The 27932-nt window shown below is 46.8% G+C and overlaps 6 protein-coding genes across 11 annotated transcripts; 4 read left to right on the top strand and 2 right to left on the bottom strand.

Annotated features, from left to right (window-relative positions):
- Nucleotides 1-1836: 1836 nt before the first annotated feature.
- LOC128305588 (AP-3 complex subunit sigma-2) lies at nucleotides 1837-4389 on the bottom strand. Of its 2 annotated transcripts, XM_053043112.1 has the most exons (3): nucleotides 3537-4389; nucleotides 3051-3363; nucleotides 1837-2966 (listed from the first exon to the last, which is right to left on the bottom strand). In XM_053043112.1, the coding sequence occupies exons 2-3, from the start codon at nucleotides 3117-3119 to the stop codon at nucleotides 2460-2462; spliced, it is 576 nt and encodes a 191-aa protein (XP_052899072.1). In that variant the 5' UTR covers nucleotides 3120-3363; nucleotides 3537-4389; the 3' UTR covers nucleotides 1837-2459. The 2 variants fall into 2 exon arrangements, with proteins under 2 accessions (XP_052899072.1, XP_052899071.1); XM_053043111.1 differs by having other exon boundaries at nucleotides 3051-4389.
- LOC128305587 (ubiquitin carboxyl-terminal hydrolase 36) lies at nucleotides 4036-12463 on the top strand. Of its 2 annotated transcripts, none has more exons than XM_053043109.1 (3): nucleotides 4036-5376; nucleotides 7163-7438; nucleotides 7502-12463. In XM_053043109.1, exons 1-3 carry the CDS (start codon nucleotides 4749-4751, stop codon nucleotides 10255-10257), a joined length of 3660 nt encoding a protein of 1219 aa, XP_052899069.1. In that variant the 5' UTR covers nucleotides 4036-4748; the 3' UTR covers nucleotides 10258-12463. The 2 variants fall into 2 exon arrangements, with proteins under 2 accessions (XP_052899069.1, XP_052899070.1); XM_053043110.1 differs by lacking the exon at nucleotides 4036-5376 and adding an exon at nucleotides 6379-6796.
- Nucleotides 12464-12696: 233 nt separating this feature from the next.
- Nucleotides 12697-14975, bottom strand: LOC128302213 (peroxisomal membrane protein PMP34). Of its 4 annotated transcripts, none has more exons than XM_053038978.1 (4): nucleotides 14770-14975; nucleotides 14552-14672; nucleotides 14426-14486; nucleotides 12697-14051 (listed from the first exon to the last, which is right to left on the bottom strand). In XM_053038978.1, exons 2-4 carry the CDS (start codon nucleotides 14618-14620, stop codon nucleotides 13225-13227), a joined length of 957 nt encoding a protein of 318 aa, XP_052894938.1. In that variant the 5' UTR covers nucleotides 14621-14672; nucleotides 14770-14975; the 3' UTR covers nucleotides 12697-13224. The 4 variants fall into 4 exon arrangements, with proteins under 4 accessions (XP_052894938.1, XP_052894941.1, XP_052894940.1 ...); XM_053038981.1 differs by having other exon boundaries at nucleotides 14552-14661; XM_053038980.1 differs by having other exon boundaries at nucleotides 14552-14646.
- Nucleotides 14976-15318: 343 nt separating this feature from the next.
- On the top strand, nucleotides 15319-16819 carry LOC128303591 (28S ribosomal protein S22, mitochondrial). Its single transcript, XM_053040586.1, has 2 exons — nucleotides 15319-15506; nucleotides 15567-16819. The coding sequence occupies exons 1-2, from the start codon at nucleotides 15365-15367 to the stop codon at nucleotides 16553-16555; spliced, it is 1131 nt and encodes a 376-aa protein (XP_052896546.1). The 5' UTR covers nucleotides 15319-15364; the 3' UTR covers nucleotides 16556-16819.
- Nucleotides 16820-17378: 559 nt separating this feature from the next.
- Nucleotides 17379-27776, top strand: LOC128303121 (uncharacterized). Its single transcript, XM_053039979.1, has 8 exons — nucleotides 17379-19421; nucleotides 19500-19908; nucleotides 20834-20862; nucleotides 21801-22662; nucleotides 22735-22987; nucleotides 23139-23408; nucleotides 25933-26941; nucleotides 27019-27776. Exons 1-8 carry the CDS (start codon nucleotides 17731-17733, stop codon nucleotides 27578-27580), a joined length of 5085 nt encoding a protein of 1694 aa, XP_052895939.1. The 5' UTR covers nucleotides 17379-17730; the 3' UTR covers nucleotides 27581-27776.
- LOC128305356 (TATA-box-binding protein-like) lies at nucleotides 21435-25131 on the top strand. The gene is made up of 3 exons (XM_053042753.1): nucleotides 21435-22662; nucleotides 22735-22987; nucleotides 23139-25131. The coding sequence occupies exons 1-3, from the start codon at nucleotides 21787-21789 to the stop codon at nucleotides 23564-23566; spliced, it is 1557 nt and encodes a 518-aa protein (XP_052898713.1). The 5' UTR covers nucleotides 21435-21786; the 3' UTR covers nucleotides 23567-25131.
- Nucleotides 27777-27932: the final 156 nt, after the last annotated feature.

Genomic DNA, 27932 nt, shown 5'->3' with positions numbered 1-27932 from the left:
GAGCAAATACACACACTCACACACTCTTGCAAATCATTGTTGTGTTGGTTAGTTTCTTCGTTCCGCCTTGTTCATCATGCTTCTGATATTTCTTTCCATTTTCATCTCTTTCGTGTCTCGGCGTAACCTTCGTCACCTCCTACATACACCACACCCAATAGTTCCCTAAAGCCCTTTTCTCTGGATAACACGCACACGCCGCAAAAAATACACAACGGTTTGCGAACACGGCCAAAGGATACGGCAGATGCAATGTAAACCACGGGGTGATAGCGCCTGACACTATGCAATGCTGGCTCAATTCAAAGCAAACAATAGCACTTCGAGGTGTCTCCTCCTGTTGTTGCCCTCCATTAATACACATTTCACAGGGTGTTTTTTGTTCCGAAGGCGCATTCTAATTCGGCTTGCTATTCAAGAGCAGTATAACTTCAGTCTACCGTAGTTCCCTGCGGAGTGTCTATGTTCGTCACATTTAACAACTTCCACATTATGAGATTTAATTAAACAAAAAGGCTTAATGTCACGACTGTTGCACACAAAACACTACCACAGCGCCCGCACGGAATACCGATACTCGTCCCTTGCACTTCGAACTGCGGCGTCGTCTTCGTTTCTTCGTTGTCTTTTCCTTTCTGTTCTGTGCTTCTTCCAGCACACTACGGCAAACACACGCACACAGATACACATTCGCCAGCAGTTTATTACAGGGATGTGTGTGAGCGAGTCCCATTCTAGAAGCCGACAAGCAAATGTACACACACGCATACACACACTTCGCCGCTGCACAATGGAACTTTCTGCCATTGCGGACGAATAGAAAGAAAAAAAACTTTGGCATTCTATTTCTCCTTCAAACATTTCATTGTTTTAACGTTTTTTTGCTTTACCGTCACCGGCTTTCAGCCCGGGGCTAGGAATCTGCAATAAAAGATGGAATACTTCGAAAGCTTTTCCAACCGGCGGCGTTCTAACTCTCATTCCCAAATCAAACTACACACACCACCACAACTACCCGTTCCCTTGCTATATCAAAGGCGAAGTTCCAGACCGGATCTGTTGCAAGCTTCCTAGAACACTCACTTTCTTGCGTTCCATGGAAAATTGAGGACTTTTTAGCTTCAACATTCCTCATACAAAAACCATAAATACTATCTAACCGCCCCAAAACGCCATCAGCCACCATTACTAATCAAAGCACTGCGACGGTCCAGCTCGCCTCATTCCGATGCCTGTTGCGAGCCCAATCTAACGCCCTGTCTCGACAAAGCACACTCACTGTGATAATACCGTTTCGTCTATTGCTCCTTCGCAAGTACAAAAGTTAGGCAAGTAAAACGCCAGATACCGGGATCGGTTTCCGCAGTGAAAGGATGCTGGAAATCAATCCGGACTGCTACTTTACGGCAAAGACACGACAAACCGCGAAACCGACGAAATATGCACCAAGCACATAATGTGGTGGTCTATGTAGATGAGTTCGAAGTGAAGTAAACGTCAAATTCGAAACAGAAACGTCAAAAGCGTCGCAGGTTGAACAATTGTTTGCCGCACAAAGACCGAAAGTTGTTTTGAGTTAATTTGTTGAAAGACTGATGCACTTGCAATATGCAAAGTCTCTACAAACCAATTCAAGAGGAGAAAACAATCAATTTGCTAAAATATTTTCTGCGTCTCGTCGTTAAAAATTATCATACTTTCTGTGACCATGGCTTGAACCACGGTCACTCAAATTTTGGTATTTCAGTTTTGTGAAGAATGAAATCATTTCCAATATCACACCTTTTGCCGGTCGTCAAATGAAAAAAGTTTCTCCGTACTTTGCGTGTATTGTTAAGAAATTATGTTGTTTATGTTCCATTTGTTGCTTATATAACGTTGCATTTCGATAAATCTCTTTCTTGTATATAACTGAAGTATAAATAACTGAACTCTTGAACTAAAGTCTTGCATTCAGTTGATTAATGAAAGTACATTCCGAGTACCTGTTAACAGGTTGTATCCGCGTACATCCGGCATCAATCACGCGGCACACGAACACGAAATAAAAAAGCGAAGGAGTACGATGAATAGTAAAGAGCACCAAAGAAACGAAAATTCATACGCCTTCATTCGCTTGCATCCGTTTGCTAATCGCTGTACCGATATACCCAGTACTAGAAGCCTGCGTCGCGCTCAGTGTTCGTTGAAAGAAGCGTGGCGCTGGAGGCATTCGATGACGATTTCTTGGACGATTTTGGTTTGCTGCGTTGCGGAAGTGTAGTTCCGGACGTGGACGCGACCCGCAAACTTCTCCTCGGCGACGACTCGCCATCCAGATCCTTGGCGGTCGAAACCGCACCAACGTACTCGGACTGATAGCACTCGAAACTGAAGCCCTCCAGGCTGCTGTTGATGGGAATGTACGACGAATCGGCGGAAATTTTCGTGAGTAGCGATGCATCGAAATTGTGGTTTGGTCAGAACTTCAAATCTTTTATCGCCTGCGGCAAATCCGGCAGCTTGATGTCCTTGATCTGTTGCGGCAGGTTCATGCTTTTCACCGCACTAACGGCCCGCGCCGGAGCCGCGGAGATTCCAGCCTCCTGTTTCTGCAGTTTGTTCTGCTCCTCGATACGGGCCAGAATGTCGGACATGTTCGTCTGCAGCACCATGCCACCCATGACGAGTTCGGAGAGAATGTGGTGTACGGCATCGGCGTGGAAGATCAGATCAAGTTCGCACACATTTTCGAAACATTTGTCCAACGTTTCCACAAACACCTGTATCAGATCAAGGATGCCTAGCTCGCTTTCCGAAGAATCGACGCAAAACACAAAGTACAGCGTCGCATAGTGTCGGTAGATAAGTTTGTAGTCTGAACCACCGATCAGGCTGCCACCTTCGAGGAAATTGCACACATTGTCGTCCCGCTTCGAGACTAGCTGGAATGTTTCCTTTATAATCTGCTGCTGCATGTCTTCGTTCTAAAACGATGGGAACATATGTTTGTGCATCGCATATCGATTGCTCATTTGCGACGAGAGGTCGAGCGTGAAACCCTTACTTACAAAATACTGGTAGAACTTGGACAATCTCGGTTTGCCATGGTTGTTAAACACTAGTATCGCTTTAATCATGACGATCTGTGTCTTCGAGCTCGGATGAGCTGGCTCCGTTGCTGCGGAATTTGGCTGAAAAATATGCGATAAGATTCCACACGATCGCGTTGTATGCAATTTTGTTCTATTTTTTTACGACAGTGTTCGACTGCATCCTGGTTGACGTTTCCAAGAGATAATTGTTTTTCGCCTCAGAGTTCGCTCAACGTGACAGTTGGGCTTTTTTCGCCGTGACAAAATTGTCGACATCAGCCCGTGGTCTCTGATGGTGACAGTAAACAACTCAACAAAATGCCCATACAGACCTCGTTATAAGTGGAGTAAAAACTAAGCACCAGTTATTGTAATCTAGAGGTTTTAATGGTTATAATTATTTGCTACATTAAAATATTTATATCGTCAGACAGTCTTTGGAATTACCACTCCACCAGATACCTTTCAAAGACAGATAGGAACGAAATGATTCCCCCACCCAAAACGGAACGGGTTGCGATCCAAAGCAGACGATTTCGCCGCAGTGTAAACGAGCACGAATAAAACGGCTAATTTACCAGAACGTGATTTTCTACACTTCCCTGGAAGGATGTGAAAAGTGTAACGGACTATCCCTGCTTGCTGCTGGATATCAAGTTTTCCACGGAAAACTGAATTTTGTCTACGAAAAAGCGTTTCCAAACTCCCTCGTCTAACCACTTCGACTAACCAAGTGCCACCACTCGTGCGCGCGTATACACATGCATGCGTGTGTGTGTGTGTGCAGTCTGTCGTGCTGCTTCTGTGCTCCCGGTGTGTTCCACTTGTATTCCCTTTCCGTGTCGTCTTGTTTGTGTCTCATTCTAACTAGCGCGTTTCACAAGGGCATTAAATTGGTGCCTTTTCCTTCGATCGCATTGAGCTAGAGTTGGCCAATATTGCCGTGGCTAGAAAGTGTGTGAGTGTGCGTGCGTATTGGAGTTCTGCGTAGTAATGTGTGTGTGCCCTCTGTTGGTAGTACGATGGAGAAAAACGTACTCGAGCCGCATGCTCTTGCTCCTCGTCGTATAGTGCTTTGATAGTGAAAATCTCGTGTTTTTTCACGAATTTCCGTCAACAGTTGGTGCGTGACAGTTTCTCGACTGATGTCCGATCCCGGGTTGCTGTGTTCCCGATCGTTAATGTAAAGCTCGATGTACTGGCGAAAGACACGTTCTCCCGCAACACTCCGGCTAATCCGTATGACACTTGCACCGACGACGTAAAAGTGAATTAAAAGGCACTTGTGGCTAGTGTGTTCGCGCGGGGAAGGGAAAGTCCTTGTGCCTATGACAGTGCGGAGACAGTCGCTGACGTCGTAAAGTTGTAAAAAGAAGAAGAAAGGGCTGGTTAAACTTCCTGAAATTGCGCGGAATAAAGCGGCCCAAAGGAAAGCGTGAGAATATTGAGCAAGAGCCGAGGGTGTGTGCGTGCGTGTGAATGTGTATGTGTTGGTATTGGTGACGGAGTTGCAAAAGTAGCCGCGAACATCCGAAAGGAAGTGCAGGAGGTGAAACTTTGCCGAAAAACCAAGGCAGGTATTATAAATCCTTTAGTGCCTTCCGGTGGCCGACGGATCCGTGGAGCCCTGTGGCAAAACTTGTCCCACCGCTGTGCTGCTACGGAGCGACGGCAATGCCCATCCAAATGGTGTGCGATTCGACACCATCGCTAGTGAGTGCGGCTATTCGGGATGCGTTGCACTCGACGGGCGGCACAACAAATGGACGAACGGTTGGTCACGGTTTTGGCGCGGCTTCCGCCAGCAACGGTGTCACAGTGAATGGAACTGGAACTGCCAGCGGACAGTCACCCAGCAAGCAACAGCTCCCGTTCCGACGGGCATTAGCGGCGACCCAGCTTGACACCGATTACGACCAGTATGACGAACCGGAGGATGGTGGACCGAACGATTTGGTGGAATCCATCAGTCAGTCGTTACGCCAGGGACAGCAGGTTAAGTCCATAACGTACGAAGAAGGTCCTAGCTACAGTACGAACCTGGAAAATCTGAGATCTAAATACATCGTCCTGAAAGCGGGAACTCCGGCCGATTCCACTACCTCCGGTGGTTCCTTAAGCAATTCCAACTCCTCCTCGGCTGCTTCGTCCTTCAGTACAACAGGACTATCCAAAGCTACCATTGGTGGAGCCCCGAACACACTCCTGGCCATGAACGGTGGTTCGCTAAAGTTCGCGGCAACCTCTACACCATCGCCCAGTGCTGCCAAATCGTCTAACAATGTGCTCCATCAGCAACAAAGTAAGTATGCTGAAACGATCTGCTTCAGTCTGAAATTGCATTGCAAACATTCAACGGGATAGGTGTGTATATTAGCTGAGAAAGTGCATAACTTTCGACCCCTGGACCGCTCCCGCGAACGCATGATTCACGCACGACGTTTCCTTTTCCCAGCTGTCACCCGGTGTGTGTGTTTATGTTACGCTGAAAACGGAACTCAGCGATGGCATGTGTGTATTGTATGTGGAGCATTCAACTCGCGCCACTAAACACAACACGCGAGTTGTGATTGACAAAAGGGTTTGAATGAAAATATGGAAAAAGGGAAGATTGGGAAGGGTCTGCTGAAGAAGGAAAAGAAGAAGAAGAGGAAAAGAAAATCGATAACACCGCGCGCGCGATTTGGTACCTCAAAAACGAGAGCAGAGAGAAAAATCTCACCATCACTGTTGCACGCACGGGGAAAATTTTACATGTGCGTGAAGAAATTTGACACTTGCCAATAACCCGTGAGGGGTGGCATTGTGTGCGATCAAAGAAACGATATGTCGTATCGATCCTGACCAGTTTTCCGCTTAGGGAAAAAGCTCTGTGACCTGTGTGGTACGAGCGAGTGCAGAACTTCACTCTATCGTCCGTCTTCGTAGAGCGAAATAGAATTATGTTCCAAAAAGTGAACGCGCATTTTCCCTGCGCCCTGTGCGTTTTGTGTACACTTCGTAACATTGTTCGTCTTCTGACCCTTTAACCCGTGCACTTATATACACACACACACTTACCAACTAGTTTGCTCGTGTACGAGAAATTAAAGTGCCCTTCCATATCGGGAACTCTGACTGGGGTGGGTGATATTTATCACCTTCTTCTGCACCCAGGTGTCCTCCACCGTATATGTAGTGATAATGGTGCAAACCGAGAACGTGCTTCTGATTATCTGATACGCTAGCACACGTGCTGCTGAACCACCTTGAGCCTGTGTTGTTGCGTGAGGTAATTTTCTTCTCCGGACAGAATACACGAACGAACTTCTAACGCAATTCTGTCCAAACGCTCGATACGCGATTCCAATGACCCAAATAAGGCCCGAGCAACTGCAAACGCACCGCAACCGGGGCGCCTAAGTGACGGAAATAAATCCCAGCTATCAGAGCGAAGACACTAGGCCCGAACGCCCGGGACATATCGGGTGAAATATCTCATAAAGCAAATCGCCAAATTTCACGACTCTTGAACAATCACCGTACTAACGATGCGCTGCGGGGGTTGCTACCGAACGGGATGCATTTTATGCGATTAGTGAAGCTACAGTTTCGCTACTTTTGTCAGCTGGTTTTACGCTTTCTAGTACCGCTGTGGAGTAGCTTGCGTACGACCGCACGCCGGAAAACCATCCGACGTTGGCAGCGGACAAACAGTTTCCCTTTGTCGCAGATCGTCGAAGGTAGGTTGATGCCTATGGAGCCTGGAAGATGTGATGCCTTTTAAGTGTGAAAATTGTTACGATCCTAGCAGGCACTGTCTATAACACTCCAACACACAATTACATCTAGTGCCATGTAGAGTGCAGTGTGTTGTTTGTTTAAAAAAATTACTTTGGTTACCGTGGGGGCGTGTGTGTGTTTATTTTGTTTGGAAGCATATTTAATTTTACATAACTGTTCCGATGCGCACAGGATGGAACGTCTGGAAACGTCCTTCCGTCGTTTGGAGCTGCAGCAGCGCAATGAAAGTGATGCCGGCGTCAGGCCCACGGACGGAACGATCGCCCAAATAACGCTTGCCTCTTGTACCTTTGATCCACCCTCAGATGGCGTCTCTGCCTCCGCTAGCAGTACTGCCGCCGGAAGGATGGATACCACCAACACTAACACACTGCCGACGCCGAAGCGAACGCTTTTCCCTCGCGAGAATGTACAGATCGGATGGAAAACGACCGGCCGCAAATGGTTGGTTGGTGCGGGTATGATGAACATGGGCAACACCTGCTACCTTAACTCGACTCTTCAAGCGCTGTTTCACGTGCCGGCCATCGCCAACTGGTTGCTGTCGGATGAGCCACATCGCGTTAAGTGCGATGAAGGTGGTGAGTAAGATACACCGTCTCTTTCTCCGGTGGAATCATTTAACGATGTTTGACTTTTTCCAGGTTCTGGTGGCAATTGCATTATCTGCGCGATGGCAAAAACGCTGCTCGAATCACAGTCCAATCAAACTGCCTTCCGACCCTATCTGGTGTATTCGAGGCTGAGGCTCGTCTGCAAACATTTGGTACCGGGTCGGCAAGAGGATGCGCACGAGTTCCTGCGCTATCTGGTGGAAGCGATGGAAAAGTCTTACCTCAACCGGAGCAAGAACAGTAAAGAGCTGGATCAGTACAGCAAAGAAACGACACCGCTGAACCAAATTCTGGGCGGTTACCTAAGATCGGAGGTGAAGTGTCTGTCCTGTCAGCACGTTTCGACTACGTTCCAACACTTTGAGGATTTGTTGCTCGACATCCGGAAAGCCAATTCGATCGATGAGGCACTAGAACTGTACTTTGCGCGCGAACGACTGGAAGAGATGGGATACAAGTGTGAGGCGTGCAAGCGCCGTGTCGCGGCCACGAAGCAATTTTCACTCGAGCGTGCACCGTTTGTGCTGTGCATACAACTGAAGCGATTTTCCATGTTGAGTGGCAAGATCAACAAGCACGTGGAGTTGCGTTCCAAGCTGGATCTTACACCTTACTCGTCGCCCGCAATGCGCACGAACGGTGGAAAGCTGACGTATCGGTTGACGTCGATGGTAACGCATCTGGGTAGCACGCAGCATTGTGGACATTACACAGCGATTGGACATACGGATGCCGCCGGGTATCACGTATTTGATGACAGCTCTGTGCGCCCGATCGGCATTCACAACGTCATGAGCACGAACGCGTACATCCTGTTCTACGAACTGGAGAGTGTGGCGGCCGGCGCGATTGGTTTACCGAACGGAACCTGTCGAGCGAAGGCGACCGTCACCGTAGGACAACCGAGCAGTACGGCGACTCTCACGTCGATGGGACATTTAAGCAACGGCACCACCCCGACGACCGGGCTTGGTAGTAGTAGCGGAACCGCTAGTGGAACGGGTGGTGGGGGGAGTAATGGTAGTACACCCGGCAAAGTCACTAACTCATCACCGCTCCGGGTACTCGGCACTGGTGGCGGCAATGGATCTAGTGGTGGTCTCTTTCCGAGCAAGTTGGAACAGAAGCCGGGCCTTATTGGGCCAGTGCTACCAACCGCTACGACCTCATCCACCGGCAGTAACCCATCAGCAACAGTAACCACCACCGCCATCAACGGTAAGGGAATGAACAACAACAACAACAACGGCCCGACAACGACAACCAGCGTAACCTCATCGGCAGGTGTTTCCGGCAGAGATACAACAATTTTTTCTTCTCCTTCATCGACAGCGTCAACCCTTTCTAATGCGTCCCCGCTTAGTTCGCCAGCGAAACAGTACCCGGAGTCTTTATCGGGCAGCAAAGTTCCAAAACTTCCCGATATCAACGCACGCAACGCGACTGCTTCCCTCAACGGTGCTGCTTACAGCGAGGCGAGAGCAAAATCTTTATCCACCCCGTTGCTTGCATCGATGCCGAAGCTTAACTCCCCGAGCAAATCGTCGGAGAGCACCAACGGATGTTCCTCGGCTGTAATCAGTCTGGTACCGTACGATAGTGATGATACAAGCAGTACAAGCGAGGACGAGAATAACCACGAGCTCAGCAAAACCACGTCCAAATCGCTCGTTCTCACCAATGGCAGTAGTACGGCTAAACGTGCGAGACAACAGATGGTCGCCTTTGTGAATGGCAAACGTAGCGCCAAGCATAGCAAGGATGAGCCACACGCTGTAGCGGGCGATGAAGACGTTAATCAAGAGGAGGAGGAGGAAGATGAGGAGGATGAAGAGCGCACAAGCACGGGCTCTTCCCGTTCGCCACAGATGATCAAAACCAAGGCAGGTCTTTGGAAGGTCTCCAAGAGCAGTACGGCCGATCAGCTCAGCTATCCAGATAGCGGATCGGCCTCATCATCCAAATCATCCTCGCCCACGACATCGGGCGTATCTTCTCCGACCAGCTCACCGGGACAGAAGCCACATAAGCTACCACTGAAGCATGTTAGCACTTCCGGTGGAGGTTGTGGTGAACCTTCATCACTGAGTAACGGTCATCGGCCAGCACACAACGGCATTAATGGAAAAGTTAACAAATCAATGGCGAACGGATATCACACGAATGGAGCTGCAGGAAATCGTTCAGCGTCCCCTGGTGGAGATGGAAAAGGAAGTTCATCAACAGTTCAAATGCTGATGAAATACTCACACCGGGGCTATGGCGCACCAGTTAAAAGTTGGAACGGACAGCAGACAGCGATGGAACGAGAGCTAGCAAATGAACGGCGCGAAGAACGTAAGCGTCAGATCGAGGAGGATCGCGAAACAGAAATGGATCGTGGCCGGATAAAGAAAACAAAGGGTAGTGGTGGTGTCCAGTCGTCGGTTGGTGTTGCAAATTCCGGCGGCAATAATCCCTTCCAGCAATACCAGAATCATCAGACGGGTGGCGGTGGTAAGTGGATGGGAAACGGTGGAGGAAACCGTAATCACTTCCACAACCATCATCAAAATAACTATCGAGGTGGTGGTGGCGGTGGTTACTATCAGAACGGCAATGGGAACCGACACCATGGTGGTGGTGGTGGAGGTGCTAACGGTGGGTTTCGTACCGGTAGTAGACGGTTCGGTGGTCGGAACGGTGGCGGATTCCATACGAAGGCTCACCATCATCATCAGCGCAGTGAACAGGGTAGCGGCATGGCTAGTGGTGGTGGCGGTAGCAACGGGTTTTACCATCGATAAAGTCAAGCAAAAGCCAGGAAATCTAGGAGAGAGAAAGAATGAATAATGCGGTGCAATTTGGGGCGTACTGGCTCTCACGGTACAACGCGGTACTTTACAACGAGAGATCAAACAATAGAAAGCCATCATCGAGAAAAGTAGCGCGCAAATAATGATGGCATTATCTTTTTAAACACGCAAACGACCTTTTCATGAATTAATAGTGAAAGGATGTAATTTAAGCCACCCACCACATACACACGACATTGTATCTAGTTACAACCACAACAGCAACATAATAGGACAGGAAAACAAATAATCACGAAAAGCTTGCAACAGGTTGGCAAGATTTATATTTGTTCTGGCCATCCTGGCCGTGCGTCAATGTGCGCAAGTCACTCAACATAAGAATTACATCCCTGTTGTTTGTGTTATAACGTCCTAACTTACGCATTTTAGTGAACTTTATATCCGTACTCTTCCCATCTTCATGTGTATAGCATTTTTGTTTGTTTATTTTAAGAGTAATTGATTCTTCCTACTTAATAGTGATCATCTAATAAAAAAGAGAGTCCCGTTTCGCCGAGATATTGACCGTGAGTGGGAGGAATTTATGACAAAAGGTATGCAAGGGAATTGTATCGATAAGCTGCAGAATGCAAGGCGCTCTGGAGCGTCGTAAACACGACGAAACAACGTAAAAGCTGATGATAGAAAAAAACAAGGTATAATCCTGCAGCGGCCTCAATGCCGCTGCAATATTGCTTAAGAGTTTGAAATGACGCGGAAACACGTAGGATAGTAGTTTGTACATAGAATAGAATATATGCCTATTTTTATGCATCCAATCTCTCTGCAAAACACGGGAACGTTCAGTCGGAAGATATATTGATACTTCGAAGCATTTGCAGCAAGAAATACTACTAATTGGGCCGAAATTTGAATGAAGAATCTTAAATAAACAATGCTGTAAAATTGAATGCTTTACACACACACACACGCGCGCGATCAGGATTAATCTTTTAATGTAGAGGAAGCACACACACACACACACACTTGAGGGAGGAGTGGGCAAACTCACGACTTAGGCAAGCTGTAAATTCAATTACCTCCTTTAGGTGAAGAAAAGCAGGGGCAACATAAAACATAGAAAAAAAAACAAGGAATAGGAACAGGGAACAGAGTCTATCCGTTAACTGTGTGAACAGAACATTCAAAGCGGCGAGATATTGTAATAGGAAAGATGCGGCTCCGATAATATAGATATAGATACGCTATCAAACAGACCAGATACCTGCCGGGGATGGGAACGTTCCTGGAGGAGGGCACATGAATCCGGAACAATGTATAGAGTACTACAATTTAAGAGACGTCGATAGAGGAAGGATTTGATTTGTGCGTGTATGTTTAGTTATACTTTAGTGCCGGCATTTAGCTCACGGATACAGAAATTAGTTATATCAGCACACACAACCCTGTGTTTTTGTGGTTGCATTTTGTTTTTTAGTAGTTAGAGTTTCAAATTATTATCTGTTTATCGTTTCGCTGTCGAAGTTCATGCAAACAGAAAACCGAAACAGAGGGATTATTCGAAAGACTGTGGCTAAGAAAAGGTTCAAAGTTCCGCAGCGCACATAGAGACAAGAAAAGAAGACAGAAAACGAATCAGTTACTAGTGTAGCTGCTACACCTCTTGTCCAATAGCAATATTACTGTACACGGTGCCGGTTCATAGCAAGTAACGGAAATATCAGGCCAACACCACCAGCGCATTCGCGGGTTAGGGTTTCAGTTTTGTGCGATGGAACTTATGTGGGGGGTTTACTAAGTTAATGAGTCAGCTCTAAATGTCGCTACTTATCCTACACCTTGCGTTTGTTCGTTTGTTGAACGCAGCATAGATTATGGGCAAAGTATAATATGTAATCTGTAAATATTAAACAATAGGCGTTAGATACTACCGCACTATATAGAGACATTAGACAGAAGAACGATAAACCAAGGATGCTAAATAAGCTAAATACACACTAGGTCGGCTACAGGAGGGCGACAAATGAGCAGAATCCAACAAAACTTAGTAACACAACTCACAAAACAGTGTCCTGCGAATGTCGTGGTGGCCCGGGTATAGTTCGTTCCACTACTCCCATGTAATAAGAAAAGTCGAACCGCAGTTCTAGAAATTAAATTCCGATGAAACTAAGTTAATAAAAACGTACAGCCTTAAACTATTAAATATTGCTTCCTTTTTTAAAAAATGCATATCTACTCACATTTACCAGTTGAAGGAGTATCGTTGCTGGCGAGGGCGACCCTTGTATCGTCGTGTCTATTGTCCCTCACACCTCATAGCCGGTAGATAAAAAGGTTTTACCGCCGAAATCCCCTACAGCCTTTACGGCGGACGCTCGTGAGTTTCGTATGTAATAATCCTTACTAAAAATCCGTCGTGTTCGGTTTAATTAACTTTTATTTTCCATTCCTTCAACCTTTATTCCACGTCCTATTTTTGGCAATAATCTACTTATTTTGCCGCACAGGCGATAACTTAAGTGTAGTCAAAACAGAAGACTACCGTAAATTAGCATATCCTTATCAACCCTTCGTATTTGGAACCCAATTAAAGCTTACCCGAAACGCAATTAATGTGAAAAAGTCCACGCAAATGACCCGCTGTATCATTAAATGCAACCACAAAACAAAACGATATTTAAATAATAGTCATGAAGAGGAATGTCGATAAAGGACGATCATCACAGGATCAATGGACAGAGTATGCTCGAAATGGAAAATGAATGATAAAACACTTTGTTCGTCACAGACTAGACAGGGTGGGTTAATGGAACGCTAGTGAACCCTAATCCTTCTATCCTAAAGCAAGCAAATAGTCACACGAAAAGAGGGACATACCGAGAAAGAGAGACAGAGTTGAATAAAGCCTTTGGAAAATATTGGTAACCACCGGACGACGGCACTTCTCGATGGTTATCAATGTCGAACCGCAGTGACCCCGCCTTTCGATAGCAGCAAGGACGTGACAAATCGTGCAATCTTTTCGTATGCCATAAACATTAGTGCTGCTGTCAGAACCGTTTGCAGCAGTTTTGCTTCCAGCCCTCGGAACAGCCCAGCTACACCCTGTCGTTTTAGGATGATTAGTAGCATCTGTACCGTGTCTACATCGGGGGGTACATTTAAATTTCGGTCGGTGTTGCCATGTCGTAACTTTGTCTGCACAAGTTGCAAAGGGTACGTCAGTACTGTGGCAATCATTTTCGCGATCGCACCTATACTGAAGAACGTGATTGCGGACGGCGTCCTCGATGTTCCGCCTGCTGTAAGTCGACGTTTAAGTGCTTCGTACACCATAAACTGGATGGCGGGATTAATGACGAGCATAAGAGAAGGTACAGCACCAGCCCACAGCCCGCGGACACCCTCCGTCCGGGCGATGTACTGCAGACCATCGAGCAATCCGTCGTACTGTACATCGGTGCCACCAGAACCATTGCGTTTGGCTTGCTGACCGAGTCCTTTCATCTTTAGTCGGGTGTTAACAACCCAACAGGGAGTTGTCGTCAGCACGTTGACCACACCGGCCAGTGAACCGAGCAACAGATCACCAAGCGCGGATTGGCCTCCGCCACGAAGCGCCTTCAGACTATGGAAGGTGTAGAAGTAGACAAAGTTGGAGATGCATAGGCTCTCCAGCACCGGAACCAGCCCACGGTAGAGCGTTTCGAAACCTTCCTCATCGATCAAATTACGAAGAATTCGCCATGTACTAAGAGCCTTGCGTCGTTCCGGTTCTTCCACTGCAAATTAACACGTGAAAGATAATTTTAGCTGTACTGTCCCAGGGATTAGGGATGCCTTTCGGTCTATCAATAGCCCTTAATATTTGTGCATCGGACAAGGGTATTCGGGACGGAAGAGCCGTGAATGGATTCAATCAGATTTAAACGTTAGGATTTGGGTGGCTTATCATCTCTTTTCTACTAAGACTATACGTTGAAAGATAAGTAACATTAACTGGTCGATAAAGGGAACTTCCAATAAGTTGACCTTTGCCTCTCGCCGATATGTACCTACGCCTATAGCTGTGGCTGCACGCAATTCGCACGGAAAACGCTAATTTACGTAATGCCAACAGAAGAAAAACTTACTTCGGTCGAGTGTATTGACTTACATTGTAAACGACTGCGTACGGTGTCCAGTGGATAGAAGGCCGACATCGCAATCACGCTACCCTGGAATGAGGAAAAACTTGTTAATTGCACTGTCGCTGGTGCACGAAACTTGCTCGCTTTCTTACCGCTGATCCGGATACCGCATGTACCCACGATTGGTAGCTGAACACCTGCTTCAACTTCGACTGGGACATGTTGATATTGTCGTGCTTTGGTAGTGCTATCAAATAACAATCTTTACAATCACTAATCAGTCAGTTAAGTATTAAAGTTAAACAAGTTTCGCTGTTTAAATTCGCCTATCATTCTGAACTGAGTACGACGCGCTCATACGTACACTCACCCCTGTGGCTGTGTGTTGACCTTCCGCGGGCGAAGTAATTGACGCAAAAATGCGCACCTCTTGAACACTTTTCGCACTAGAGCCGTCTGAAGAAGCGCGGATTAACCCTAAAGTCGCGAAATGTATGCGATTTAGCTGAGGGGTGCAATGGATGAAGGGAGCGAAATTTTCTCTGCGCTCATCATCGGTCAAACATGCTGCTAGTCGGTCGGTTACCACACTGTGCGTCTTGTAGCTTTTGGACAGTACAAATCGCGTGATATGTACAGCTGCGCGAAGTCAGTGTGGGACGCCTCGAACATTAATCGTGTAAAAACTAACCGATTTCGTATGATTTTAATTTTCAGTTCAGTTTAATAATAAGTGGAAGACCCTAAATAAGGCTATATCATGCGTATGAAGTTCAATATGGCAATTGAATGTGCAAAATAACAATATTTCATTTCGTCAGACCAACCACTGTGCTCTATGATGGGGAAGAAAAACACACTGTTTGACGTTTCGTTCGGTAATGTTTTTTTCTGTGTAAATTTGCCGATTCCAAACAAACGTGCTACAAATTATACAATACTTTCGGCACATTTACAGCTTTAACATGTGGAAAATGTGGAAAGAACTTCGGCTGATAGGTAGTATGGCAAGGCAAAGAAGTACGGCTCTCCAGACGAAGCCTACCATGTACCGCTTGTTTTGCTCCGGCGCCGCCCAGCCCGACAATGAATCGTTCCTTATTTACGGTATGTTGGTTTGGTAACTGTGGTTTACATCTGAATTGACCTGATTTTGCTACTCATCAGATAAGGATCCGGCACCTGCGTTCATGAGGGACGATGTACAACAGCTATTGAAATCCATCACACGTCTCGAGCTGGACAAAGTTTTCCGGAAACGGTCGGTAAAAGACAATACGGTCGAGTATCGCTTCATGACGGATGAACAGTTACGCCAGGAGCTGCTTAAATCGATCGGAGATGCCCAAACAATGTTACAGATGCCACCAGTCGTGCAGGAACAGAAAGACATTTGTAGAATCATTTCGAAAGACGGTGCGTTGAAGGCGCTGTCTACGTCGAAGTTTGTCTTTACCGACATTACGTACGGTTTGAAGAACAGCCAGCGATCGATTGTGGTGCGCCATCCGGATGGAACGTTGCAGGAAGCTCCGTACGAGATGAGAAAACGGTTGAATCAGATCTACTTTCCACTTAATGGACGCTCCATTCATCAGCCGCCAATGTTCGAACACGTATATCTGCAACGGCTGCTCGAGGAGGGCAAGTACGAGTTCATCCTGGATCGGGCCTGCGTGCAGTTTGAACCATACGAAAAAGAGTACCATCGAATCACGGCCAACGTTTACCAACACATCAACGAACACCGATCCTTCGATGCATTGCGCTCAACGCGTCACTTCGGTCCGTTTGCATTCTTTCTTGCTTGGCATAAACTAATCGACGATCTGCTACTTGACATGGTCAAGCAGGACTACCTGCGGAACGGAATAGAGCTGATCGTGCTCTTCTCAACGCTACATGGTACCGCGATCGATGGGAGCGTGAAGCAGATCGCACTAGAAACTCAAATGCCTAGCCTTTTTGATGCACCCGAAAAATCGATCGATGAGCTGAAACAAGATGAGCTATTCCTGAGCATAATCGAACAATTTGTTAAAGAACATGCTACAAAGAAGGTGCAATTAAACCTCTCTGTACAGGCGTACCGAGAAATGGCAATGGAGAAACTACGGATTGCCGAGGGCATAAGGAGAATGCATGGTGAGAGCTGAGGTGATGAAGAGTGTGTTACGAAACAGGGTGGCATGTAGCGTAGGAATGAAAAAATAAAACGAAAAATTCCTACAGTTCCGGAAGTACACAGATTCGATGATTACATTGCGACCTTCGCATAATTTACCGTACTGCAGGCAGAGCTACCGCTGTTCACCAAAGGGTAATTAACACTTTCATCGCCGCATCACCCAAATTTGGTTGATGCTCTTTGGTTGAGAAAGGGTTGTAGTAAAGTTACAATAAAACACATTCTCCCATAGTTCCGGTACTCACCTAAAAGTTCCGGTTATCATTCAAAACTGATAAAACCAGCTTAACTTCGTTCAAGGGAAAGATCCTTCTTAACGATGTTTGGACTCGATTGAGTGGAAGGACAATGGAGAAGGCGAAACATGTAGGACCTCTTCCAAATTCCGAATAAGAATTCCACGCGCATGATATCTTAACAATCTCGTCCTTTCTGAAATACACTCAAATGATCGTTACACCGGCTACATGCCTTTCTGCGACACAATTGAATCGAACTCCAAGGGTTTGCCCTTGGACAATTTTCACAAATTGTCTAATTTCGCTCAAGGCACGTTCCATGCTTCCAATGTACTTTGTTCGGAAGCGAGACTGTCTGCCAAGGAGACTTTTTGAAGAAATTCGAAATTCGTTCGCTGCTCTTGCATTTTCGCACGCTGACATTAGCCAAGGTTAGTACATACTTAGTCCTGATGTGCTGCGATTGCAATCGAGCTTGGCAGTTTTCGGAAAAATGTAAACAAAGGCGCTTCCGTGGAACAAAACTCCGTACGTCAAAGGGCAAAACGTCAAGACGCTCATCTATATCACTACCACCACCTTTGGTTGCCTTTGAGCAACAAGAGTTAAAAGTGTCACGAAATTCTAACAAAAGCGAAGAAGTAGCCGAAAGGGATAAATTCGTGCCGTGCAGCTAGTTGCAAATCACGGAAAATATACAGAAACGCAAAGAATGTAAACGTCAGCGGCCGCGCTCGCGATGAAAAATTGTGTGCGTGCGTGAGTGCGTGTGCAAGTGTGCGTGCGTGCGTGCACCTCCCCCGTGTGTGTGTGTGTGTGTGCCTGTGTATGAGTGTGGAAAGCTTTTACGCCCACCCCGTGTTTCCCCACATCCCGGAACGATCCGCAACAATCGGCCCGAGAGATGGATGCAGCAGCAGCACCAGCAGCACCAGCACCACCGATCGATGTTTACGATGTCATCAATCAAAAGGAATGCGGAATATGTCTCACGTTCCGAACGGAGCAGATCTGCTTCGATATGTTCATGCCTCGGGAGGAGGACCCGCAGGAGATGCCGTATCTGGTCTGGAAGCATGTCGGGTTACAGTTTACGCAGGAGACGGGCAAACACTACGTCTGTCGGGACTGTGGGAACGCGGTGTACGAGTTCAATCGATTCTACTTGATGGTTCAAAACGTGCACCAGGAACGGCAGGCGGCGGCCGCGGTGCTCCAGGTGAAACCGGAACCCGCCGAAGGATGTAATGCTGTGCCGGTTGAAGAGGTGGCCCAGGGCGTAAACCAGAACGGTCATCATGGGGAGCTGAAATTGGACCCAGCACCCCCGCTAGCTGGAGGTGGGCCCGTATTGCAAGACGTTCCGGAGTACACTATTCGCCCCGAAGCGAACGGAATGCTGCCGAGACGGGGTCTTGTTGGTGGAAATGGTATGACCGAGGATTTGGGAGAACAGCAAGGGATGGCTTCGTACGCAACACTTAACGATACGGAACCGGAAAGTAGCCGAATCCGTCAAACGGTCCCCACCGCCGGCGGCACTCCGAGCCGGAAACGGAAGAACCAAGAGATGGACGAGGAAATTATTGACTTCTACAAGCTCGTTTGTGACATTTGTGAGGACCGGATCGAGCACGGCACGATGAAGGAGCTAAACCAGCACATGAAGCAGATGCACGGTGAAGAATCGGGACGGGTTTGCTGTCCGCAGTGTGGTAAAATGTTTCGGACCCGGGTAAAGCTGCTGGAGCACAAGAGTGTACACATGCGCCAAGACACGACATCGGAGGACGATGTGGAGAAGCTGCAGTCGGAACAGATGGACAAAGAAATATTGGAATTTTACAAGCGCATCAGTTGCGAACTGTGTGACACCGCAACCGGTGCTGCCGGAGCCGGGACACTGTACGCGACCGTAAAGGAGCTCAACCACCACATGCGATTGGTGCACGGACAGCAGGCCGGTACGGTGAAATGTCCGCTCTGTGAGAAGAAGATCCGCACTCGACCGAAACTGCTCGAACACAAGCGCATGCACCAGCCAAACGCGCTGCTGGAGGAGGATTCTGGCAAATCGGGAAATCCCGGCGGAGAGCCAGGACCCGAGCTGACGGAAGAACAGAAGCAAACGCTAGATAGAGAAATATTCGATTTCTACAAACCAATTATATGCGAGATTTGCGACCCGGATAAGGGGCCTCCCGGTCAGGGAGAAACGGTGGGAGTCACGGGAACCGGTCAGGGAGAGGCGACAGAAGAGGAGTATAGGTCACTGAAGCAACTGAACCAGCACATGCGGACGGTGCACGGGCTGGAATCGGGTACGATCAAGTGTCAGCTGTGTGCGAAAAAGTTTCGCTCGCGGGTGAAGCTAGTCGAGCATAAGGATATGCACGAGAATCCGGAACGGTTCCGGTGCGGCGTGTGTCAGGAGGTGCACCAAAACCTAGAGGAACACATGCAGAACAAACACCAAGAGTGGGAGTTTGCCTGCGAAGAATGTGGCAAGCGATTTCCTTTCAAGAACAGACTCACCGCCCACATGGCGAAGGTTCATATGAAGAAGGACATTATCTGTGAGGAATGTAACAAACCGTAAGTAGCGAATGTTTAGCGACCAGTGCGCAGGTACGACGAGCGAGCTAATCGGCATTCGTTTCTTTTTCTTTTTAGATTTACTAAGTTTAGCATCGAAAAACACAAAAAGACGGTCCACGGTGGTGCGGTGTTCATCTGCGAAAACTGCCCGAAAACGTTCAAGACGCGCGTCTCACTCGAACGACACATGGAGGGTCACAACAACGGGGAGCAGCAGCCGGGTTCTGCGGCCACCGTGAGCTGCTCGCTGTGCAACTCGGTCCTGAAGGACGAGTACAATCTAAAGGCCCATATGAAACGAATGCACGCCGAACAAACACCGGCCACATGCAGCATGTGTGGCAAAACGTTCAAATCGAAGCACAGTCTCAATACGCACACTGCGAACGTGTGCACCAATCGGCAGTTCGGCTGTACGCACTGTGGCAAGCAGTTCAAGAAGCGGACAAAGCTGAAACAACACATGACGATCCACGCACGCGGTGCTGACTAAGCGAGTTAGGGCGCCAGTATGCGATTAAGCGAGCGAATTAACGTAATAATATTATTATGTAGTATAGTATGTACGTTTAGGGATTGAACTACAACCATATTACAAGTGGACCGGGAAGGAAGTTGCAGCCAGAGGTTCGATTGTTCACTGAAACACCACAAACCGATGGGGGCAGAGAAAGACTACCAGGCGCATCAAACTTGAAGGCGTGTTTGTGAAGCACGCTGGAATCACTCGTCCCGCTCCTAAAGGGGAAAAAGAACATAAAATAAAATATTTTTTGTTTTAGCGGCTTAGCTCTTTCGGGTGTTTGGGAGATGGTTTTTTTTTGCAAAGGAAAAAGGATTCGGGATGACAATCCTCAGAACCCCGCGTTTGGAGATGTTTGACTAGAGGTCGAAGTGCTTTCCTCCGGATTATTTATTAGCTTAGAGGTTTGTGATCGCAGAAGAGATCATAATTCTTGGTATTGTTTCGTCCGCCGCACATTCCCAGTTGCCTCAGCTGTGATATCCGACCTATCAGTAGTCGTGCTCGGCCATCAAGATCATTATTTCTTTTTCTTCTTCGCCGGCACGACAACCTCAAAAGGTCTCGGCCTGCCATTTCTGGCTTGCTTTGACTTTATTTACCCGTAGCTGGATGATCAGTCCTGCGTACGAGGGATTGGTCCGGATAGGATTTTGGACCGGTACTTTCGTGTGTGTCGTTATCAATACACCACCGGACCGCCGCCCCAAGATCATTATTTAGTTGTCTAAAAGTGGTCGCAGACTTTTCCATAAATCCGCCGATTCTATAAATGCGGTTCTTCTGATAAATAAAACAAAAATTACAATTGATGTACTACAAAACGTGCATCAAATAAAATAAAAAAAATGTTGCATAGCGCATTTCTATTCACGTCCTAAAACAGCTGTGCCATGGAGGAAGCGCAACCGTTGTGTGAGACCGCTTCCATGAATGAGAGCCAGGTATCCGTACGGTCCCTTCCTCGTTCATTCCTCCTTCCTTTCATACTTCCTCGATGGGCCTAACAATTCCACTATTCGGAAGCTTGTTCGGCCCAAAGTATATCGACATCGACACAGTGGGTTGTCATAATGGAAATTTGGAATTTGATTTTTTTAAGTATCATCCTTACGTTACGAACAAAAAAAATTAATACGGCTTTTATAGAACAGGTAAAATAAATCTTATATTAACTGTAATAGCGTTTGTACCGCATGTCACCCAATTTCTTATTCAAAGGTTGTGTGCATTACCAAAGATACGAAATATATGCCAATGCAAAAGATATTGCATTTTCTTTTGAGTAATCACTTCCGTTTACTTAAGCTTTTAGTAGAAAACTACTTGATTTATCAGAAACACTTTTCGACAACTTATGGTGTTCGTTAGATCGACGACTGTGCACAAATCACTGTCAAAAATGTCAGTTGCTTTCTGTCCAATGGCGAAAGACAGAAAAGGAAGGGAAAAACTATTGTCTTTGATCATAAACAACAAATCGACAACAAAGTTCGACGCCTCGTTCCGCAAAAATTGTTGAAAAACAGTGTTTTAAGTGTGATTTTCTAGTTGAGCGGTAGCGTGACAGCTGTATCAACGCGTGCATCATTGTCGCCGTGCAGTGGACGGACAGGAAAGGTATGATATTGGCCGAACGGGAACACTTTTCTGCCGACCCGTGCCTAGACTCGATGTGAACTTGATAAAAATAGAGTGCCAATTCATTGACCACCCCGAATCGCTGACTGTACGCGCAGAATGAGCTTATAAGTGTTAAGCGGCCAAGCCTGCGAAATTCAGCGTGTGCCTTAAATGTAACGTGCAGAGAAAGTCGCAACTCCACACTCCGTAACTCGAATGGTGGGTAACAGCTCCTTCATCGGTAACGCCATTAGCACCTCTGGTGCACCCAATGGTAACGGCAGCAGTGGCAGGAGCAGCAACAGCAACATCACCGGTTCCAGTACCGTCGTGCGCAACGGAATTAGCTTCGGAAGCAAAAACATACTAAATGTAAATTCGAAGACTAGTAACAATGTGGTGAACGTTGTGAAGGGGGTCTATATACGGCAACAGCATTATCCTAATAGTCAGCAGCAGTCTAGCACTTCTGGTGTGGTAACATCTGCCGTTGGCAGCACTAGTGCCGTGAATTTGATTTCCGGCCACCATCAGTCCATCGTAGGCGGAATGATCAATCACAGTTCTTTGATGTTTGCGACGACGACAACGACCACCAATCTCCAGCAGCAGCTGTCGGTCAAATCGAATACATCCCCAGCAGGCGACGGCGGCGTTGTAGCAAAGAAGCCAGTGGTTCTCAACACAACCAAAATCGATACCGACACCAGCAGCGGCAGCAGCATCGTGGCCAATACCACCAACACCACTACCATCACCTCCACCTCCACCACCAGTGTGACCACGACGGACACTCCCACCGATACGGAACCGACGGGCGCTACCGAGGTGTCGCTGGAAACCAAAGAATCGAACCCGGACAATGAGCCTCAAGAGGAGCAGCCGGAGATCGACATCGTGATCAACAACGTTGTGTGCTCGTTTAGCGTACGCTGTCATCTGAATCTACATGATATCGCCCGCCAGGGGAATAATGTGGAGTTCCGGAGAGAGAACGGGATGGTAACAATGAAATTGCGCCGCCCGTACACGACCGCATCGATTTGGTCGTCTGGGAAAATCACTTGCACCGGTGCTACGTCAGAGCATCAGGTACGTGCGACTTACACTTGCTTCTAACGTTCCTTACACTAATCGTTGATTATTTTGGATTTTATGTTGCAGGCAAAAATAGCGGCACGACGCTACTCACGCTGCCTTCAGAAGTTAGGATTTAATGTTAGATTTAGGAACTTTCGTATCGTGAACGTACTCGGCACCTGCAGTATGCCATTCGGCATCATGATTGTCAACTTCTCGGAGAAATATAAAAAGGACGCCAGCTACGAACCGGAACTTCATCCAGGCGTTACCTACAAGCTTCAGACACCGAAAGCAACCCTGAAAATATTCTCAACGGGAAGCATTACCGTGACCGGTAAGTTGGGTTTGGGTTGGGAATGTTGTGTTTATCGTTCAAGCGGTTAATTATCGAATCATGTTGTGTAAAATTAGCTGAAACAATTTGGCGGTCATTTGATGTATTTTTTTCTCCAATTTCTCCCGGACTTTAACATAAAATTCGCCAGCGGCAAGTGTGGCCTTTGTACAAGCGGCAATCGAACAAATATTTCCGCTCGTTTATGAATTTCGTAAAAAACGAACCCCGGTGGAGAAGCTGGCAATGGTTAAGCAAGCGCCACCGGACTTTGATCCGCACGACGTCGATCATCTGATAGAGGAGGACCGCGAAGGTGCACTGGCGGAAGCGGAAGATCTCACGTACTGGAACGGAACGTCTGACGATCCAATGCAGCCGGACGAGCAGGCAGATAATCTCGAGACGTTCGATGAAGAGGGTGAGATCAGAAATAACACCAAAGCAATACACAAAATCAATAGTATTAGGCAAAATGGTAAGAAACGTCGCCTGCGCCAACTGCGCCCATCCGGCCGAGTTGTGAATGACGGGGACAGCATGTCCGACGATGATCTGTGTGTCAGTGACTACGAATAGGGTGGATAAACCGCGCGAGAGCAACGCAACCGCAAGACAACATCTACCAACCAACCGTGATTATTCACGCTCATACGATCCCCCATACCAATTTGCTGTCCTTAAGTACAGGCGCACATTGTGGTGACCTTGTCCGTGTTGGTATTCTTTTTAGAGTCCTTTATCGTTTTTTGTGGCTGAACGATATGCTGCAGCTAAGCCGATTGAAGCAAAACGGTACAGTAAAACAGTGAATTGTGGAAACGATAATTATATGTTGGAAATCTCTGAAGGATCAAAAACGGACCGTTATTAATCACTACGGAGAAGCCTACAGAAATCTAATATAGCGAAGGGAGAAAGCGCTGCTAGAAGCGGGAAGTACGCAAAACATAAAACAACATACAGACAGAATGCACTGAATTCTCGGTACTGTCCTCCAGGAGGACATGAAATCTGAACAAACAAAGGACAGATACACTGCACATTTAAAGGAGAGCAGCAAGATCAACAAGTAAACAATAATATAATTAGGTCGTCAAGTGTGAAACGTACACAAAACATAATTTCTCATTTCTGGCTCGACCAACATCTTAACTTCTTTATTAAATTGGTTCTACACTCTTTGTGATGGCTAGGTCTGCCTTTTGCTATGTCTAACGGTTGGCTACGTGGGACACGAAATACCTATAGTCGGAATGACCAAAAAGAGTGTTCTGCATGTGGGGTAGCGCATTGAACCCATGACTCTGACTCAGTTTTATTTTATCAATTCATATTACACCATCTTTTGAAGTTATGTTCTACTTCCTTGGATGACAATCCGGATGTAAATCCGGTGTAAAATGACGTCCCGATTTCTATGCATCGAAAGTCATGAGACACGGGCGAAGTTCCTTGTTTCATGGCACATGCGTTACGATCCAAGCACGGCGGATTTTGTGCTCCCGAACACAAGTAACAGACCTAATTGTTGGTAAATTTTGTACAGAGACACGATACGAAGAGTACAAGAAGTACATGATATTGTGGACGATCCTTTTCGGGGACAATTGCGTCTCAATAAATGCTGGCACCACACATCCACATCCTTTTGACTCGAATTATGACAATGTGATGAAAATAAACACGAACACAATCCGCCAACGTTTAACATGCACATCAGAGTGGCTCTTAAGAGAAAAGTGAGTTAATGAAAGGCATCCAGCGTGCATCCAATCCAATCAGGACTTCTTGGTGCATGTTTTGAGAGGTAACCAGAATCCGATGTAACGCAGACGTTTTTGCTACTCGTGATTGTGCATACTTGACGACCTGGCAGAGCATACGTGGCACACGTGTTCGTGGTGTTGTAGGTGGTCAACAAAAGCTAGAATATAAGAAGAGGCTGCTGCGCACGGTGTGAACAGAAGCCCAGTATCAATGTCCGTTGTTTAGGTGCGCCCCCGAAGCGGTGTTTGATTAGCGCTACGATTCGGTATGTTGTTTCCACGAATCATTTATTTGAATAAGCATTGATTTAAGCATGAAAAACCCCCATCTGGAAATGTAATAAATAACTGCCATTACACTAACGATGGTCAAAAGCGCAACTCCGAGTGCAGCAGAACATTTTTCTGATCTTACGATGACTAAAATATCTTTAGACAGTGTGTGTGTCTGTCTTTTGCATGTATTAATTGCTCTCCACAGAAAACGTGTGCTGGACCGAAAGCCATCCAGATTCTATTTTCGGCATAAGCGCTGTAATGAATTTGAAATTGCATTTTCCGTGCTCACACCCACGTGTTGCCAGCGCCGAGTGAGCACGCTGACATTTATCGACCGAGTATGGGAACAGGCAATGGGAAGTGACGATGAGGGAGAAACAATTTCCCATAGTTGTAAATTTTGCGTAGGTAGTACGAGAATCTTTTCAAAAATGGTTGTTAATCCATTGCCGCGCACAGAGCTTTAACTCGACCATCTATTTAAAGGTGCTAGTAGTACAAATAGTAGATCGTAGTAGAAAAAGATGGATATTCCTAAATTGGCATTTGTTGTGCAGAACATCTTTCAACGCGATTATAACGCTTTTAAAGGAACTGTTTTGCAGATATTGTAGAAGAAGATGCGTACGAATTACAAAAGATTTGAAATGCATTCGTTCTTTCGTTCAGAGCCCATCGCCACTTCAATCTGACAGTTGACATTTCTCAACCAAAACAAACACTGCATCCGCCAATGTAACAGAAGAAGAAGAAAAACTTGAGCAGGGAGTATTGTTTTGGTGGCGTATTTTCGAGCCAGCGCTAAATGTAGACGATAGAACAGTTAATTTTAATTTCATAGTGAATTTTAAGCCGTGCTCGAACAGTAACGCCCTACAACTTCCATCATGGCGTTAGAGAAAGCCGGAAAAGCTGTCAAAGTCCGAGGCAAAGGTGTTCCTTTGGAACAGCAGTGTGATGTCTGTCTTCGGAAGGAAAGTGCTTGTTTCGCCAAATCGGATCCTATATTCGAAGGCAAAAATGTCTTAGCCATTGTTGCACAGCATCTGGACATTAAAATCACTCTGACGCGTGTCTGTCGGTATTGCTGGGATCGGTTGGAAGAGTTCGATGAATTCTATAGGATGGTTAACGAGCAGCATCATCATCACTTACACAAGCCTCTTAAAATCGATCCTTCTGACCGGGCGGAAGATCCTGTTGAAGTGGATGATGTGCTCGGGATGGAGTTTGTAGAAATTAAACATGAACCACTGGTTGAGGACGATAAATATCTGATGGTTAAAGAGGAAAAGGAGCCGCTTCCGGATAGCGACTGTGACAAGCTTTTGCCGGAGCAATCCATGGAGGCAAACGATGATGAACAGAATCGCATGAATGACAGCACCAATTCCGCTCCTCCATCATCTGATGAAAGTGAAGATTCGTATACACCGAAAACCAACAGAAGCGTCCGTAAGGCAGCCAAAAAGGACCCCAAGGTGGACAGTGAGATACTGGAATTCTACAAACGGTTGGTATGCGAAGTGTGCGATGTGGAACGAATGCTGGCCGGAGAAGCATCGATCGAGTATGGTAATTTGCGGGAGCTAAATAAACACATGCGGAAGGCACACGATCAGGTGATAGCAACCAGCATCAAGTGTCCGATGTGTGACAAGCGATTACGCTACCGGGCGAAGTTGCTCGAACACCGGGATATGCATTTGCATCCGGATCGGTTCCGGTGTGTGGTGTGCCAGGAGGTGCACCAAAACATTGCGGAGCACATGAAAAACAAGCACCAGGAGCGAACGTACTGCTGCGAGGAGTGTGGCAAGCGGTTCCCATTTAAAGCCCGACTTACGGCACATGTGAAGAAGATGCACACCACGAAGGATGTCGTCTGCGACCAGTGTCAGAAAAGGTGGGTTGGCCTCAAACTGTCTGGTTTGGGTTTGGTGTTCTATGTTTCTTTAGTATTTATTTTCTTTTCTGTTGCAGCTTCAGTAAATACACCATAGACGACCATAAACGAGCAGTTCATGAGTCGAAATTTATTTGCGAACACTGTCCACGCACGTTCAAGTCGAGATTCTCGCTCGAGCAACACATGGAAGAACACGTGGAGGGGTTGCGCAAGTCAATGGCCGCCACATGCGACAAGTGTGGCGTTGTATTGCGGGATAAGTACACACTGCAGTCGCACATCAAGCGAATGCACACGGAACATCCGCCCGTTAGTTGTGTATCGTGCGGGAAAGTGTTTAAATCGAAGCACAATCTTAACGCACATCTCGCGAACGTATGCACCGAACGGTTCTTCCCGTGTCCGATTTGTGAGAAGCAGTTTAAGAAGAAGATTAAGCTAAAGGAGCATATGACAACACACACGAAGAGTGCGCTGTATCAGTGTCCGTACTGTCCGAAAACGTTCAGCTTCGAGACGCAGCTGTACACGCACCGGAAGCAGAACCACTACGAACAGTGGCTGGAGATGCAACGAAAACGCAAGGAGGGCGTTCGGTTTAAGGTTAACCGTGTCACGGACATGCCGGCCATGTGAACGACGGTCGACGTGTACGGCTGGTCACACACTCGACCCTCGACAATAATAAGTCGAATGCACCGTAAGCCTAATTCTAATAGCGTTTGCGTATTGCAGGCATAATATTCGATTTATGCCTCCCATATCGTGCTTTGTTGGCGCGCCCAGTCATTCGTTGGTAGTACGATCGATTATACAATAAAATTTTACGTATTCGGTGTCTTAAAACATTAAAATAGAAAGAATTACATATGTTGACGGTGTGGGTAGTGTGTTTCTCCACAAATGGTACAGAATAGCTGGCGTGTCATCTATCTCACTTGCACTAGCGATCGTTCTCATGAGTTTGTTGGTATGCGATAATGATAGC

This window comes from Anopheles moucheti, chromosome 3 (genome assembly GCF_943734755.1).
Source record: "Anopheles moucheti chromosome 3, idAnoMoucSN_F20_07, whole genome shotgun sequence".
NCBI lineage: Eukaryota > Metazoa > Arthropoda > Insecta > Diptera > Culicidae > Anopheles > Anopheles moucheti.
This window is presented reverse-complemented; position numbering and strand designations above follow the sequence as displayed.